The sequence below is a fragment of the Raphanus sativus genome, chromosome 5 (genome assembly GCF_000801105.2).
Source record: "Raphanus sativus cultivar WK10039 chromosome 5, ASM80110v3, whole genome shotgun sequence".
Lineage (NCBI taxonomy): Eukaryota > Viridiplantae > Streptophyta > Magnoliopsida > Brassicales > Brassicaceae > Raphanus > Raphanus sativus.
In genome coordinates, this window is record NC_079515.1 from 12,035,501 (window position 1) to 12,051,872 (window position 16,372).

At 38.3% G+C, this 16,372-nt stretch overlaps 2 protein-coding genes across 2 annotated transcripts; one reads left to right on the forward strand and one right to left on the reverse strand.

Annotated features, from left to right (window-relative positions):
• The first annotated feature begins 448 nt into the window (after positions 1 to 448).
• LOC108805314 (late embryogenesis abundant protein 1-like) lies at positions 449 to 1,221 on the forward strand. The gene is made up of 3 exons (XM_018577332.2): positions 449 to 623; positions 715 to 849; positions 968 to 1,221. The coding sequence occupies exons 1-3, from the start codon at positions 570 to 572 to the stop codon at positions 1,049 to 1,051; spliced, it is 273 nt and encodes a 90-aa protein (XP_018432834.1). The 5' UTR covers positions 449 to 569; the 3' UTR covers positions 1,052 to 1,221.
• A 59-nt stretch (positions 1,222 to 1,280) lies between these two features.
• LOC108805313 (dihydroxy-acid dehydratase, chloroplastic) lies at positions 1,281 to 4,529 on the reverse strand. Its single transcript, XM_018577331.2, has 13 exons — positions 3,844 to 4,529; positions 3,697 to 3,768; positions 3,565 to 3,612; positions 3,321 to 3,475; positions 2,937 to 3,243; positions 2,777 to 2,846; positions 2,614 to 2,672; positions 2,410 to 2,533; positions 2,252 to 2,322; positions 2,073 to 2,174; positions 1,876 to 1,956; positions 1,627 to 1,785; positions 1,281 to 1,528 (listed from the first exon to the last, which is right to left on the reverse strand). Exons 1-13 carry the CDS (start codon positions 4,381 to 4,383, stop codon positions 1,478 to 1,480), a joined length of 1,839 nt encoding a protein of 612 aa, XP_018432833.1. The 5' UTR covers positions 4,384 to 4,529; the 3' UTR covers positions 1,281 to 1,477.
• Positions 4,530 to 16,372: the final 11,843 nt, after the last annotated feature.

The following is a 16,372-nucleotide window of genomic DNA, read 5'->3' on the forward strand; positions in this document are numbered from 1 at the left end:
CCAGCACATAATAGGTTGTTCAAGAGATAACAATGACAAGGCTTTTTGTAGATAAGAAAGCTTTTTTAAAGGAATATTGGGGTTTAAACTGTATAAATACAGGTGTAGTGGGTTATAAATCTTTCATTCATATAATCTTTCTTTTTTTTTCTTTTTCTTTTTCCATATAATCAATGTACAAACTCTAAAACAAGTATTTGCTTTAGTCGTGTTTAAGTTTAATAAACTTCAGTATGTAAGTACATTAAGTTTTTACATGATCGATATAAATTCTTAGCTTCTTTAGTATTCAGTTTACTTATCCTCATTTCTAAAGTAAGACAAACAAAAATAAAGTGAAACAACAAAACAAAGTAAAAGTTAGAGAAGAAGTCAAAAAACATAAATGGTCTCCCACAAACCTCTCGACCGGAGTTTACTCATTTCTTCTTTACCACAAACACCATAATCTGAATTATGAAAAGAGAACACTATAAATTGACTTGTCATCACAAAATGAAAATATCAATCAATCAATCAAAGCTCATTTATCATCCAAAAAAAAGAACTACACTTCTTATAATAAAATCATGTCGAACTTGCAACAATCTTACAATGCTGGGCAGACCAGGGGCCAAGCTAAAGTATCTTCTCTCATCCCCTTTCTTGATTTAATCGCTTATATAAACATGAATTTGGTTGTGAAATAATGTATATATTGGTGATATATGGCAGGAGAAGGCCGAGCAATGGACTGAATCAGCCAAGGAAACTGCACACAACGCTTGCGACAAGACTGCTAACGCAGCTCAGTCCACCAAAGAATCTGCCCAACACGGGCAACAACAAGCCTCTGGTTTCATCCAACAAGTAATTTCGATAAACTAATGTTCAAGCATTGCTAATTATATATATGATATGATATGAATTAGTAAGAAGCTAAACTTGTATTAATCTAGACTAATATTGAAAATGTATTTGGGGACAGACTGGAGAGTCAGTGAAGAATATGGCTCAGGGTGCGGTTGATGGTGTCAAGAACACTCTTGGAATGAATGAGAAGAAGAAATGAGAAATCAATACACTTCTCATGTTATATTTTTCAATTTATTTGGAGTTCTCTCTAAAGTTCGAACAATTCTTGCTTTTCTAATTAATTTTGTAATAAAATTTTGAATTTTTTTTTCCAAAGGTCTTGTAATAAGACATGCATAAGTAATAAAATGGTGCGAGTTACCCATACTATATGTTTTTAGTGGATACCTTAAATTTCAAGAACATGTATAGTTTACAAATGTATCTGAAGGGACAAAAATAAATGCTTTTATTGAATAATGCAAAATTGTCTTTATTGGCAACATACAAGTCTCACTGTGACAGAAAGAGAAACAAACAATGCAAATGATCTAGAAGCTACGTGATACTAAAGAAACGACCGTACAGTTTTCCCTGGTGAACAACACTACTTTCTGTAGGTCATGGCTCAGAGATCTCTCGCTTACTCATCAGTCACGCATCCAGCTGAAGCCGATTGCACATTCTTGATGTACTGTTTTAGCAATATGCCATCCAAAAACCATTTTGATTTAGCAACTAATCCAAAAGAGATACATACAAATATATTACAAGTAGTGGTTTCATTGATACCTTGTACAGGACTCCACGGTTAACCTTGTATGCAGGAGCAGTCCATTTCTTTCTACGCTCATTCATCTCTTCGGCCGAGACTTGTGTGTCTATTCTCTTCTTTCCTATGTCGATTGTGATTATGTCTCCATTCTCTACCAGACCAATCGGACCACCCTCCTGCATATATAAATAGTAGTATGTGAAAACCGAGGAAAAGCTCTCTCATCATTACCAGATAATCTTCACATCAATGTCAGAGGAACAGACCTGAGCCTCAGGACAAATGTGGCCAACAACAAAACCGTGTGACCCACCCGAGAACCTACCATCAGTCAGCAATGCACATTCCTGCAAGTACCAACAACAAGACAAGTGCGTTCACAAACATATAGAGCATGCAATTATCTCAATTACTCAACTCATGATACTGATCAAAGTCAAACTAAAGGGAAAAGTAGTGGTACCTTTCCAAGACCGGCACCCATTATAGCACTTGTTGGTGTCAACATCTCTGGCATGCCTGGACCTCCTTTAGGACCCTCTCCTCTGATAACAACCACTGTTCCCTGCAACAAACGATATACACTCTCAGCAGACAGTAGAAATTAACCAGGTTTCAGATTCATATCATAAAAGCAATTACCTTAAAACTCATCGGGTCTGCTGATATAGCAGCCAACATAGATTCCTCTCCTTCAAATACAAGTGCGGGACCTGAAACAAAACAGTTCCATTATATAAGCCTTAATTTTAGGAGTGATTAACTAGAACGTGGGGTATAAAGGAGCAAATCAACATTACCAGAGAAATATAACCCTTCTTTGCCGGTTATTTTTGCTACAGAACCATCTGGTGCAAGGTCTCCTCTCAAGATTTGGATATGTCCAGTCTCTTTTATTGGGTTTGACACAGGTCTAATTATAACCTGGGGCATTGTAAAAAATAAATCAGACAAATGTATAGATAAAAAATGAAATAACCGGTAACATTACAAACAAACCGGACCTGGTTTTCTGGTAAACGAGGGACGTTTTCTAAATTTTGAGCCAAAGTCTGCCCTGTGACTGGTAGAGGAGAAAACCAAAATAGTAACCTAATCAGCTCTGTAAGCAACTCACAGCAATCCAAAATATAAATATGAGTTTCTAAAACGTTTAACAATATATACCTGTGATACAATCCCCATCCATAAACCCAGCTTCTAATAGATAACGAAGAACAGCTGGTGTCCCACCAATCTGCAGCAAGACAAAAAAAAAACAAATAAATACAAAAATGATCAAATAGAAAAGAAATAACTAAGACGATATTTCCAAAGACGCGCGCACCTTATGTATATCTTCCATAACATACTTCCCACTTGGTTTAAGGTCAGCTAGAAAGGGAACCGCGTCGCTGACCTTCTGGAAATCGTCAAGTGTCAACTCCAAACCCACAGACCTGGCAATAGCAATTAGATGCAACACAGCGTTGGTTGATCCTCCAAGAGCCATGACGGTAACCATCGCATTACGAAGTGATTTAGGAGTGATAATGTCACGGGGTTTCAAGTCCATCTTTAGCAACTCTATAAGATATTTTCCAGCTAACCGGCACTCGTCCAGTTTCAACGGGTCTTCAGCTGGTATTGAAGAGCTTCAAGAAAAGAACCAAATAAATTGTTTAGTCTGGAGGAGAATGTATGTGGTCACTACTAGTGTTGAAAGCCCAACCTGTAAGGAAGGGACATTCCCATGGCTTCGATAGCAGAAGCCATTGTATTAGCAGTGTACATTCCACCACAAGCTCCAGCTCCAGGGCACGCGTTATGGAGGACTGTCTTTCTCTGTTCATCACTCATGGAGCCACCAACAAATTCTCCATAACTCTGAAAAATACAACATAAGTAACTCTTAAGCATACATAACATAATCCACCAACTGTAAGGACTTAAAATACAAGAAAAGAAAAAAAAACCTGGAAAGCAGATACTATGTCATATGTCTTCTCTTGAAAATGGCCAGGCTGCATTAAAATCACAAGAGTTTTAGAGTATAAATGAAAACTCTCTGCTTATCTATCAGATAGGAAACTTGGTAAGTACAGTACCTTGATGGTTCCACCATAAACCATAATCCCAGGTCTGTTAAGCCTTCCCATGGCCATAATTGTTCCAGGCATCTAAGACACAAAACAATAAGATCAAATCAATCACATAACCATAATAAAAAGATGAAAACAAAGAAAAAGGCTTACATTTTTATCACAACCAGGGATAGAGATGTTGCCATCATACCACTGAGCACTCATCACAGTCTCAATACTATCAGCAATCAAGTCTCTAGACTGCAAACTGAAACACATCCCTCTCGTTCCCATGGAGATAGCATCACTCACACCAATCGTATTGAACCTAAACCCAACCATCCCAGCTCTCTCCACTCCCTCTTTCACCGCTTCGGACAGCCGAAGCAGATGCATATTGCAGGTGTTGCCTTCGTACCACACGGAGGAAATCCCGATCTGGGGTTTCAGCAAATCGTCGTCGGATAAGCCCACGCCGTGGAGGATGGCTTGTGACCCGCCTTGGGACTTGGGCTCGGTGATTCTTGAGCTGTACTTGTTGAGCTTGTTGGAGGAGTCTGTGAGGGTAGGAGGGGAAGGGTCGGCGGTTACGGGTTGGACGGAGCAGGAGATGGTTGTTGATCGGCGGCGGCGGCGAGAGTCGATGCTGTTGGAGCGGACATTGTGTGGAGGGAAGAGAGCGGCGCGTGGGGAGAGGATGGTGGCGTGCATTGCGGCGCGTGGAGAAGAAATGAAGTTTGAAAACTTGGAGATTTCGGCGCGGCGCGGGGCGGGGCAGTGCGTGGATGCACGTCAACGAAAGTTGTTTTGAAGTCTGAGAGAGAGTGAGAGAGAACAAACGTGGTAATACTACCGAAGTTCAGATAAGTAGGGTTTTGTTTAAGCTGCCGTTTGTCAGAACCAGGGAACAAACACAGATCGGTTGAGTTGAATGTTTGGTCCGGTTTGCATGTTGTACCGAAATTTAAATTGTATTGAAATGGCTGTATCTTTTTGGTTTTCAGTGAGCACCACCTGTATGTTAAATTGGAACTAAAAATAAAAATAGGTTTGGATTATTTTCTTTGTTGTCATCTTGATTTTTATTATTGAGATTTAAACCATATCAAAAATCCTAAAATGGTAAAGAAAACTGAGATAGAACAAGTAAATATTCTCAAAAACTAGTTTGGTTGATAATACACTACAAGAAAAAAAAACATGTCTATAATGTGGAAGAATTATGAGGAAATTTTTTTCGTAAATTTATGTGTAAAATACAAAGGATTTTACGACGAACATAATTTTCGTCGTAAAGTCGATGTAAATTTATAAGAAAAATATTTTATTGTAAGGTCCATCTAGCTTTACGACAACGAAAAAAATTCATTATAAAAACGTGTTTTTAGTGAGGTTCACCTACTAATTTTTGTTGTGAAGTAGATTTTACGTTGTTGTAAAATCCTATTAAATATTTCGTTGTAAATTCGTTTTATATCTTCACCTACCAAACTCGAAAACTATATATATGTCCATTCTCAATGTAAAGCAACACACAAACAAAAACAAAGAAAAAATCAAGACAAAAATCAAATAAAAAAATGTATGATGGTAAAAAATATTTCGAGTTACGCAGTTGGATGTATACGCACAGAGATTATGCCGGCAGAGTGACAAATGCATTTCTTAACGGGTTAGAGACATTTATGTATCAGGCGGGCTGTGCATCGATCACACAGATAAGTCTGAAAGATGTTATGTTCTTGTCGGAAGTGAAATTGTATAAAAGCATTTAGTAAACCAAAGTTTTACACCATAGTAATATATTTGGTTTCAACATGTAGAGAGTTATGGTGAAAATGAAGTTAGTAGTAATAGTAATTTTTAGAATGCTGGTAATAATGAATATAGTTATCATCAGGAATAGCAAAAGGTAGATCATGATAAGGTTCGCATTTTTAGAAACTATTATAACAATAGCAGATAAAACTGTAAATTATGAAGAATCAAATTTGGATGCAAAACAGTTTTATGAAATACTAGCTGCTCTAAATTAACTAATCTACACTGATTGTAGAACAAGTCTCTCTAAATTATCTCTAGTAGCTAGGATGATGAATACTAAAACGGATCATAACTTATATGAAAACCAGCCAATCGACACTGATTACCGTGCCAGCATACGCAGTTGACGGTGTTCCTGATGTTTTCTGCCAAATTGGACAATTTGGTGGTAAATCGAAAGAAATATGTGGTCCACTGAAGAGGATATGTATAATGTCCACACTTATATTATGCTCAACTGCAAGGATGCAGTGATGCGTTCGTTTAAAAGGTAAATATTATTTTGTGCCTTGTTAATGTATGTTTTAGTCAAAAGGTGACATGCATTCGTTTAGTTTGCAGCAAATTCGAGCATTTCATCTTGGCTTCTCAAGCCTAGCAAGTTAGCTTCATTTCATATCCTCACCTTAGAGATTCCTAAATTACTTGGTTGACTACAATCAAAATTACACCTCGTGGACGAATAGTTGCTGGAAAAGAACCATCTTTGCAAGAAGAAGCGGGTATCACTGAAGTCGACATAACTGAACAAGAAACTGATGATATCTTTCTTATTGATCCAGATAACCGTCAATATGATGATCTCCCTGATGATATGACTGATTAAGCAGGTGAATACGAGTTTCATACAAGCGTTGATGATGATTGTACTGATATTGATGAAAACTCGAATGATTAAGAATAATGTTATGTATGTTAGAGAAATGGGATAAAATAGATGATAGTGTAAAAGAGATATGAGGTTATAGATAAGTGACTTTGGGGTTTAGGGATTTTATTTTCAGGGTTTCAGATAGAAACTTAGTAAAATCATCGTAAACTAAAACATTACTAATCATCGTAAACTAAAACACGAGCCTGGAAGATTCCTCGTAATAGACGTGTAATCGTAAATTTGTGGTAATTGATTTCGCGTAAATTTTTCGTAACACAAAAAACGCGGGCTTAGTAAATTCATCGTAATAGAAAACACGGGCCTGGTGGATTCCTCGTAAAGTTACGACGAACTTGTGAGAAAATATATTTCCTTATATAAACTTGAAGCTTGAACAAGGAGTGCCTCGTTCATTCCTCTCAATATCTCAATCTCCACTTGCTCTTCTCCTCTCTTAAGGTATTTTTAAAAAATTGTTAGTTTAGAGACTTAGTTTAGGTGATTAGTTTATGTAACGAAATATTGACAGATTATGTTACGTTATTAAATTGATCACGATTTTTTTTTGAGTTTAGTGGGTCATAGGAAGAGACCGCTCAGTTACGGCGGGATGTTTGGCGACGGTACTGGGACATCTTTGTCTGTCCCATCATCATCTTCTGACCCAAAGGGAGTTCCAGACTCTCAGACGTCTCAGAGAGTCTATCGGTCCCCTCCCCTCCTCATACACTCCATATACCCCATCAAATGCCTCCATCTCCTACTCCAGCAGTTACACCTTTTGACACAGCAGCTCCACCTCAGCCTGCTCTAGCAGCAGCCAGAGTTCATCCGGATTTTCTTGTGCCTCCATCTGCACCATATGTGAGATATACGATGGATGATCTTCTCGCCCAGCCTGGCGAGAAGGTTTAAAGATTATGGATCTCAATCAACTGCCATAAAATTATTGGTAAGTTCTTTATTTTTATGAAATTTAAATTTTACATCATTTTAATTTTTTAACAAGTTAGTACTATTTTTCAGGTTTATCTCAACAATTGTGTCGGAGATAGTGTTTCTGATACCATCTAAGGCTATTTCATCGAGGCCCATCCCAACTGAAATATGACTCTGAGCACGTTAAGAAGACGTGGTTCAAATATTTTGCGCTAAAGTTTTTTTCCAATTTTTATATTGAATAATTAATTAATTTTTAATTAATATTTTGAAAATTTTGTTTGTTTCAGAAAATGTGGCACTAGTCCTTATCAATCAACGAAAAGGTGAAGGCGGACTTTGTTGCAAAAGTGAAGACCCTCCTTACGAACACCATAGATGATGAGAAGGACAAGTGGCTATGAGGCGAAACCCACTGATATCACGAAGGAAATAGGATGGCCTCATCGACAAAGCCAACAATTGCTCCACTTCCCGTAGGACGAATGATGTGAATGGTAATTTGTCCATCCACGCCGGGATATGTTTGGAAATTATGTTTTATTTTTAATATTTAGTTTTATTTCATTTATCTTACTAATCAATATTTTTAACTATCAATTTGTTTGTAGGCCGAGAAGGCAGGAGTCTTACCATCTTTGTCTGATACATTCAAGATTACGCACGGGATACAAGCCATGACTTTTGTAGATCCACGGTCAGAGAAGCTCTTCAACAAGGTCGTTGCTCGGGTTGAAGAGCGCGAGACGCAGCTAATCCAGATTCGATGGATTACCCGTCAAATTGTGTACATAGGAGGCGGACAAGATCTTCCAAGAGATAAAATTTTAAAATATATTTCATTGTTGATAAAAATTTTACTTATTTACATAAAAAATGTTTCTTTTTTTTTTCTAGATGGCTTCTAAAAAGAAAGGACAGGCGGTGGACATAGGCTCCATCAATGCAAGGGAAAATTCGTCCAATGCTTTGAGACAGGATGATGATACTTCTCAAATACAAGCTCAGATGGATGCCCGTCAGGTCCGCTTGGGTTCCCTTGAGGGTCTTCTCAATGTTAGGGGGGTTGGAAACCCACTTCTACAGAGAGCATTGGACCAGAGACGACATGCTCTCGGGATGGGAAAGCCGACCCCATAATCCATGGACCAAGACTGTAGTAACCCTCCCGAAGGGATAAAATGGTCGAGATCGACAAGTTGGAAATTTGGAGCCGACCTTTTGGGAATCTAATATCTTGAGAAATGTTAAGCTTCCATCACGAAAAACTTGACATGATTCAGAGAAACAGGAAGATTGTTCGAGCATCTGTTTGGAAGTCGAGCCGCGGGCGATCAGATCGATCGAGAAGTTTAGAAGTACAAGGTGTTCGGTAAGATCAGATAATTGATCGTGGGTGAAACATGAGTCAAATAGGCTAGTCGACCATGGTTAGACAATGTCTTAGATTTATCAGAAGGACGTTTCAGGAGCATAACATTTTTCTATCAGTAAAATATTATGTTAAAAACATGATAAGTCGGAAGTATGACGGGAATTAAGTAGGACGGGAAGTAAGCACGACGGGATAATCCGAAGTTGGGGAAAACTATAATTTGGTATAATGGAATTTTTCGGAGAAGCCGGAGGATCTGCAAAATATTTTCCATCAAATTCAGAATTCATTTGAATTTTATTATAAATATTCATTTCATTGGAACAAGAGCGGAAAATATTTGGGATTGATCGCGGGTTAAAAATTTTCCGGAAGGACCGAAATTAGACAAAAATGAACCGAGCGGCTCGAGGTGTCTCAATGTATGAAATCTTAACATGGTGTCAACCATTAATAATCTATCTGTCTACATAAGCTTGAGGTGTCGCCGTGCATGAAAATTATACATGCAGCTTATGTAGAAGCAGGAGGTGCCGCCTCGCATACAATTGAAACATGCAGGTCGACATGTGGGAACCGTGTGTCGCCGTGCATGCAATCAAGACATGCTGATGGACATCTGGTCTTCCAGGAAGGCAAGAGGTGTCACTTTGCACGTTATACAGGCCATGCAACCAGCTATGTGGAGCACAAGTTGCCACCGCGCATGCGACCGGAGCTATGCGGAGCGACACACTGGCTGCCACCAACCTGAATCTGATTGGCTGTTGTCTTCTATAAATACCCAGAGGCGGACCCATGTGTTACAATGGGGTTGCAGATGACACAGGTTAAATTTAAGTTTTGTGGAGTTTATTCACTAGACAATAAGAAAATGTGGCTTAATTGGTGAAAAGCTCTCTATTGACACCCCCATTCCCGAGTTCAAACCCAACTGAAGCATTCTTTTTAATAAAAACATTTTATTCTGAGCTGAACCTAACTTTTTGACACCCCTAAAAACAAAAGCTGGATCCGCCATTGTAAATACCCACGACCTCTCTCTCATTTCTCCATATCCAGACCACTTCAAAGGTGATACAGCCTGGAAATCAGACTATAAGACTTGATGAACTGAGGTTCAACCTGAAAACAAAGAAGATAGATTTTTATGAGTTTTATGAGTTTTTATGAAGCAAAACAGAAACAAATGGAAGATAAATAAGATGCTAATTATATGAAGAATAAATCAGAGTAAATAAACAAAGATAAAAGATAGATATGGTGGAATCAAGCTGCTGGATGTGTATCACTCTCAGCTTGATCAAATGATGGATTGAAGTGGGTTTGCGGATGAAGGTTTGATTGAATCTCTCAACCAGATGGGATGATGGACGAGATGGATTGAATAGACACCACAAAGCTCTGTGAAGGGATACTTTGATAAGCCTGGTTGCTCTGAAGCTGCTTCTCACAAACTCTAAAGACTTGAAACAATAGTTTTAAGAAAACTAGAAAACTGCATTTTCATTCATAAAATTCAAGGGTGATTATTACAAAGACAACTACTGAGCTTATATAGGCTCGACCTTGGGACTCTTTAACAGTCTAAAAATGACAAAAGGAAAGAAAATAAATCGAAACATAAGTCTTGGAAGCAAAGGCTTTGATGGCTCCATGGAATCTTGCCTTTAGCTTGATTTGTGTCTTCAATGGGGAAACTTGGATGATCTTGTACCTGGACAGCTTCTGGACGTGGCCATGATCTTGAAGTCTTCCTGATATGTCTCTGAATGTCTTTAATGTAGAATATGGCCGTTGGTCTTGAAGGATTTCAAGAAGAAACTCATTTAAAGCTTGTAGTGTCAATGCTGCCAAATATGGAATGTTAGTGCAAGTGATGATCCTCCTGATCTCCTGGGTGCTGGTGCAGCTAAGGACGTCTTCCTTGTCTTCTGGTTGGTTTAGAGTGTCTCCTGGCTTCCATAGAAATGTTTGGGTCGGACCAAATTGAATTGGTTGGCAACTTTCCCAAAATAATGTCGGTTTGATCGGTTTTGGGAAATTGATTGTATCTTGGTTTTCCCTTGACCAATTCGCCTGATTCTGGACTTCCTGAATAGCTGACAAATCCCTCTTGAAGCCCATGATTAATTCTGGAGAAGGCCGCCTCGTGTTTTGACTGAAATCCACTTCTAAAGCCTGATACTCGCAACTGGATGGGCTGGAGAATCTCCAGTTTGTAAAATCCATAACTCCTTGGTCCGGTAAGCTTTCCTGCAAAATTCCAATTGGGTTGGACTCCATCTTGAGTGTAGAATCCATTAAAATTTGTGTCACTCCAAAACTCGTTTTAGTTGTGGAGATATACGCCGTGGACTGGACCTATGTCGCTGGTACCTCCAAAGTGGCCGGTTTGGACTGCTTGGTTGACCTCTGGTTCAACCACTGGTTTGATGGCCGCATCATTCCCTCCCTCTTGTGAAGGTTTTGACCTCAAAACTGGATAACCTGATACACCACAATAGAGCAAGTCAGGTTTCATTCTCATTTGGGAGTTTAGAACCTTACCTTGGTGATACAATTTTGGTTTGGTGATGCATGGTGTGTCTGGTGGCTCTTCTTTGAGAAGATAGGAAAGGCCCACGCCTCTGCTTTGTTTATGGTCATTGCATCTCTTCTGGAGTGGGTGGTCCTTCAGATTATTGGTAGCCACGTTTTTGTCCCTCCTTGGAGCTGATCTTCCTAACAACACAAGATAATCTGGTGGGATCTCCTTGAAGCTTTCTTCTTTGCAACCTGAAATAATCTCAACATTCTGGACAAAAAGCAAGTGCATTATATCTGTGGTTGAAAAAATATAAACAAAATGTGAGATTTCCAGACTTACTTTGATAGCTTCCACAAGTTCAAAAATGATTTTCTTCTTTGGGCAACATGTGTTGGCTTGCTGCCTTCTTTGCACCTTTTGTGTTTGGCTGATGTGAACTTCTACTTCTCTTATTCCTGGATCAAAATTTCTTGGCAAAAACAAGTGCATCACATCTGGAAAATCAAGTGATAAAGACATTTTGAAATTGAGAAGACTTTCCTTACCCATGCTGACTTTGAATGGCATTTGTTCAACATCTCTTTGAACTAGTTTTTGGACAGCATCTATTGACATCATGGTTAAGGCTTCTTCTTGCAAGATTTTACCACGAATTGGAATGCCTTTTTCTTTGCTTATACCTGGGTCAAAACGTCTCGGCAAAGACAAGTGTATTATACCCAAGTATTGGAATTTATAAACTGATGAAAACAAAGAAAAAAGAATCTTACTTTTAGCTATGTCAGCAAGAGATTTTATTTCTTTGTTTGGCTTGCTCTCACCTTGGTCTCCTGTACCTATTTCACTTTCCTTTGGACAAGACAAGTGCATTAATCTTATCATGGAAATAATAATAGCTTTCTGATCCTTAGTGAAATTTACCTCAGGTTTTGGCACTTGAACAATTCTTTGTTCAGATTTTGGTTTCCACTTGTGGTGTGGATTTTGATTGAGCTCATGGTCTGGCTCGGCCCTTGGCACTTCGGTAAGCATAGAGCTCTCATCTGGTATCCCTGTACCAAGAACATAAAAATTTAAACCAGTATCTAAAGGTGATGTTAAATACTTACCTTGGTTTGATACTTTGATTACTGGTTTTGCTTCTTTAAGAAACAAATCATTTCTTCTAGCCTCACTTATAGCTTCCTCCTCTTTAGCAATACCATGCTGGTAGACTGAGTCTTCTCTTTTAAGTTCTTGCTCCTTATTTCCTGATACAATAACCTTTGACAAAGACAAGTGCATCACGCAAGAATATTGAACCAATAAATCAGGTTGAATAAAACTATTACTTTTTATAGATAAATTTGTTTTCTCTTCTAGTGATGTTTCTTTCAATGCTTTCTTATTTGGACAAACTACAGCAAAGTGTCCTCTTTTATGACATCTATAGCATGTCTGATCTTGTAGATTTTTAAAATTAGAAGACTTACCTTGGTTGGATGCCTCTTCTGTCTTTGGGTTTGGAATCTCTTTATTCTTTGGACATAAATCATGAACAACTTTTGATTCCAATAAGGATGTGGAGTTCGGATTTTTCTGGACCTCAGTACCTGTCTTAACATCCTTTAACAAAGACAAGTGACTTATACCAGTGGGAAATGATTTATAAACCAATTTATCAAGTATAGGACTTACCATAGCCTTTGCTTGAAGAGATGGTTTATCTAGCTCTTCTTTGGGTCTGCTCAAGATGTCTTGGCTGACGTTTTTACTCACCTCCATGACCTTTAGGATGTCACTTTTCTGGCCCAAGCAATGGACAATGGCGTGCCCCTGGTTTGGCTGAAAATTGGTTTGTTGAGGTAAGCTTCTTTGACCCTCTTTGTGGACAGCTTCTCTTGCTTCTTGGGAACCATGAGTTGGATACCTCCTTGGGTACTTCTCCTTGATTTGAGATGTTGTAAAACCTGGTGTAAACTCATACCTCATGGCTTTCTTAAGTGTTCTCCACGCTTTGATAGTTGGCTCCTAGTAAAACCTCCAATCATCTTCTTCTTGTACCCACCATTTAAAGGCATCTTCTTTTAGATGATCAATGGCATAAGCTAGCCTTTCTTCCTTCAAGATGTTGTTGTAGTGAAACCATTCATCAAGGTTTCTCTCCCATCTAAGATAACCTCTTTTTCCTGAAAATTTAAAAAAGTTCAATTTTATCAGAAAGAGAGTTATATTCAAACCGAGAATTAACAACATGATGGTTGTGGGTTTTAGAAATTGGAGTTTGATTGATCCTTGAAGGATCTGGTGGTTTGGGCTCGACTTAGACAGCCTCTGGTGCATCCTCAAATCTTCTTTCTCCTGGCTGTGGACGTTGGCCTTGTGCATTTCTTCTTTTCCTCAACTGAGCAATCTGTTCAACCTCTTGCAAAGCTGTCAAATGTTGGCTCTTCTTGGCCACCTGACTTTGTCCGTGTGTTCCTCCTACCATGGCTTCCTGAAAACACTCTCAAAGATCAAGTGAAGAATAGGGATGTTCTGGTTTAGCAAAATAACAATGCAGCAATGCAAACTAATTTAAACAAAACCGATAAATATGCAAATATGAACCGAAATGAAATCAACTATGCAAAAAATGATTTTTCTTTTGGGTTTTCTAGATGCAGCTCGAAATAAAACAAATATGGAATGCTAATAAACACAATGAAAGAAAATATGCAAACCTAATTAATGCTGATTTGTTTTTTGAATTTTCTTAAGATGCAATAATAAAAACCAAATATGCAAATGATATAAACTAAGCTTAAAAAAAATAATTTCTTTTTCTTTTCTGATGCAATCACGAAATGGACAAATAAAAATGGTATGAAACAATAACTAGGATGATTTCTTTTGGCTTTTGAATTTATGAATGCAAATAAAAAGGAATCAAATTCAAAACAGAAATTTTTATGGGATTTTCTTTTATGGAAACTAATGAATGCAAACACTTTCTTTTGGGATTTTCTATTTTTAAATGAATCAAACAAAACTTTTTTTTTCTTTTTCGTGGCTTTAAAGTATGATGAACAGCAAGAACAAAAAAATATGCAGAAACAAAACTTGAAACAAAAAGAAACAGTTTTTATGGATTTTCGGTTTATAAATGCAAAACAATGCAAACAAATATGAGATGGAAGGATAGATATCACCTTAGTCAGGATCTTGAGCTCTGATACCAAATGATACAGCCTGGAAATCAGACTATAAGACTTGATGAACTGAGGTTCAACCTGAAAACAAAGAAGATAGATTTTTATGAGTTTTATGAGTTTTTATAAAGCAAAACAGAAACAAATGGAAGATAAATAAGATGCTAATGATATGAAGAATAAATCAGAGTAAATAAACAAAGATAAAAGATAGATATGGTGGAATCAAGCTGCTGGATGTGTATCACTCTCAGCTTGATCAAATGATGGATTGAAGTGGGTTTGCGGATGAAGGTTTTATTGAATCTCTCAACCAGATGGGATGATGGACGAGATGGATTGAATAGACACCACAAAGCTCTGTGAAAGGATACTTTGATAAGCCTGGTTGCTCTGGAGCTGCTTCTCACAAACTCTAAAGACTTGAAACAATAGTTTTAAGAAAACTAGAAAACTGCATTTTCATTCATAAAATTCAAGGGTGATTATTACAAAGAAAACTACTGAGCTTATATAGGCTCGACCTTGGGACTCTCTAACAGTCTAAAAATGACAAAAGGAAAGAAAATAAATCGAAACATAAGTCTTGGAAGCAAAGGCTTTGATGGCTCCATGGAATCTTGCCTTTAGCTTGACTTGTGTCTTCAATGGGGAAACTTGGATGATCTTGTACCTGGACAGCTTCTGGACGTGGCCATGATCTTGAAGTCTTCCTGATATGTCTCTGAATGTCTTTAATGTAGAATATGGCCGTTGGTCTTGAAGGATTTCAAGAAGAAACTCATTTAAAGCTTGTAGTGTCAATGCTGCCAAATATGGAATGTTAGTGCAAGTGATGATCCTCCTGATCTCCTAGGTTCTGGTGCAGCTAAGGACATCTTCCTTGTCTTCTGGTTGGTTTAGAGTGTCTCCTGGCTTCCATAGAAAGATTTGGGTCGGACCAAATTGAATTGGTTGGCAACTTTCCCAAAATAATATCGGTTTGATCGGTTTTGGGAAATTGATTGTATCTTGGTTTTCCCTTGATCAATTCGCCTGATTCTGGACTTCATGAATAGCTGAAAACTCCCTCTTGAAGCCCATGATTAATTCTGGAGAAGGCCGCCTCATGTTTTGACTGAAATCCACTTCTAAAGCCTGATACTCGCAACTGGATGGGCTGGAGAACCTCCAGTTTGTAAAATCCATAACTCCTTGGTCCGGTAATCTTTCCTGAAAATTCCAATTGGGTTGGGCTCCCTCTTGAGTGTAGAATCCATTAAAATTTGTGTCACTCCAAAACTCCTTTTCGTTGTCGAGATATACGCCGTGGACTGGACCTATGTCGCTGGTACCTCCAAAGTGGCCGGTTTGGACTGCTTGGTTGACCTCTGGTTCAACCACTGGTTTGATAGCCGCATCAAAAGGACATTAAAAGTGTGAGAGAAAAGTAGAAAAAGATAACAAGAGTTTCTGAAAATTTTCGAGAGTTTTAGAGAGTTTCCAAGTGCAGTTCTCTAGCAGTTTTGGGTCAGTACCTAGGGAAGGTTCTATTCAAGTGACGATCAGTCAAGTGAAGGTCAGATCAGTTCAAGGTCATTTCAGAAGGGAAGCTACTTGAGAAGTTCAAAAAAGGGTTTTGGTCGAGGATTCATGCAAAGGGTTAAAGCCGCAACAAACCAAATACAGTGAGTCACATCAATTGATTGGTGACTTGTTTTCATGTAGGTTCCCGTTACTTGAAGTTAGATCATGGAAGGAATTTGTGTCTAAATTGGTACCTGATCAGTAATGCTACGTTTGTTACGTGGCGAGGAAAGTTACGTAAGCATGTCCCTACGCGGCTTAGCAAAGAGTTTACATAAAACATGCTCTGTACGGAAAGGTTGCTAGAAAGTATGCTCCGTCATGTGGTATCCTTGGTGGGTGCTGAGAGGTTTCATAAAGCATGCTATGTACGGAGAGGTTGCTAGAAAGCATGATTCGTTAACTGGTCTAAGTTGCAGATT

What these genes read in the sequence shown, in the direction of transcription:
- LOC108805314 (XM_018577332.2), top strand. Translation starts at nt 570, where the DNA reads ATGTCGAACTTGCAACAATCTTACAATGCTGGGCAGACCAGGGGCCAA. An exon ending in AGACCAGGGGCCAAGCTAAA is followed by an intron (nt 624 to 714) that starts GTATCTTCTCTC and finishes GATATATGGCAG; the next exon opens with GAGAAGGCCGAGCAATGGAC. An exon ending in CCTCTGGTTTCATCCAACAA is followed by an intron (nt 850 to 967) that starts GTAATTTCGATA and finishes ATTTGGGGACAG; the next exon opens with ACTGGAGAGTCAGTGAAGAA.
- LOC108805313 (XM_018577331.2), bottom strand. Translation starts at nt 4,383, where the DNA reads ATGCACGCCACCATCCTCTCCCCACGCGCCGCTCTCTTCCCTCCACAC. An exon ending in ACATAGTATCTGCTTTCCAG is followed by an intron (nt 3,476 to 3,564) that starts GTTTTTTTTTCT and finishes TGTATTTTTCAG; the next exon opens with AGTTATGGAGAATTTGTTGG. An exon ending in CAGACCCGATGAGTTTTAAG is followed by an intron (nt 2,175 to 2,251) that starts GTAATTGCTTTT and finishes CGTTTGTTGCAG; the next exon opens with GGAACAGTGGTTGTTATCAG.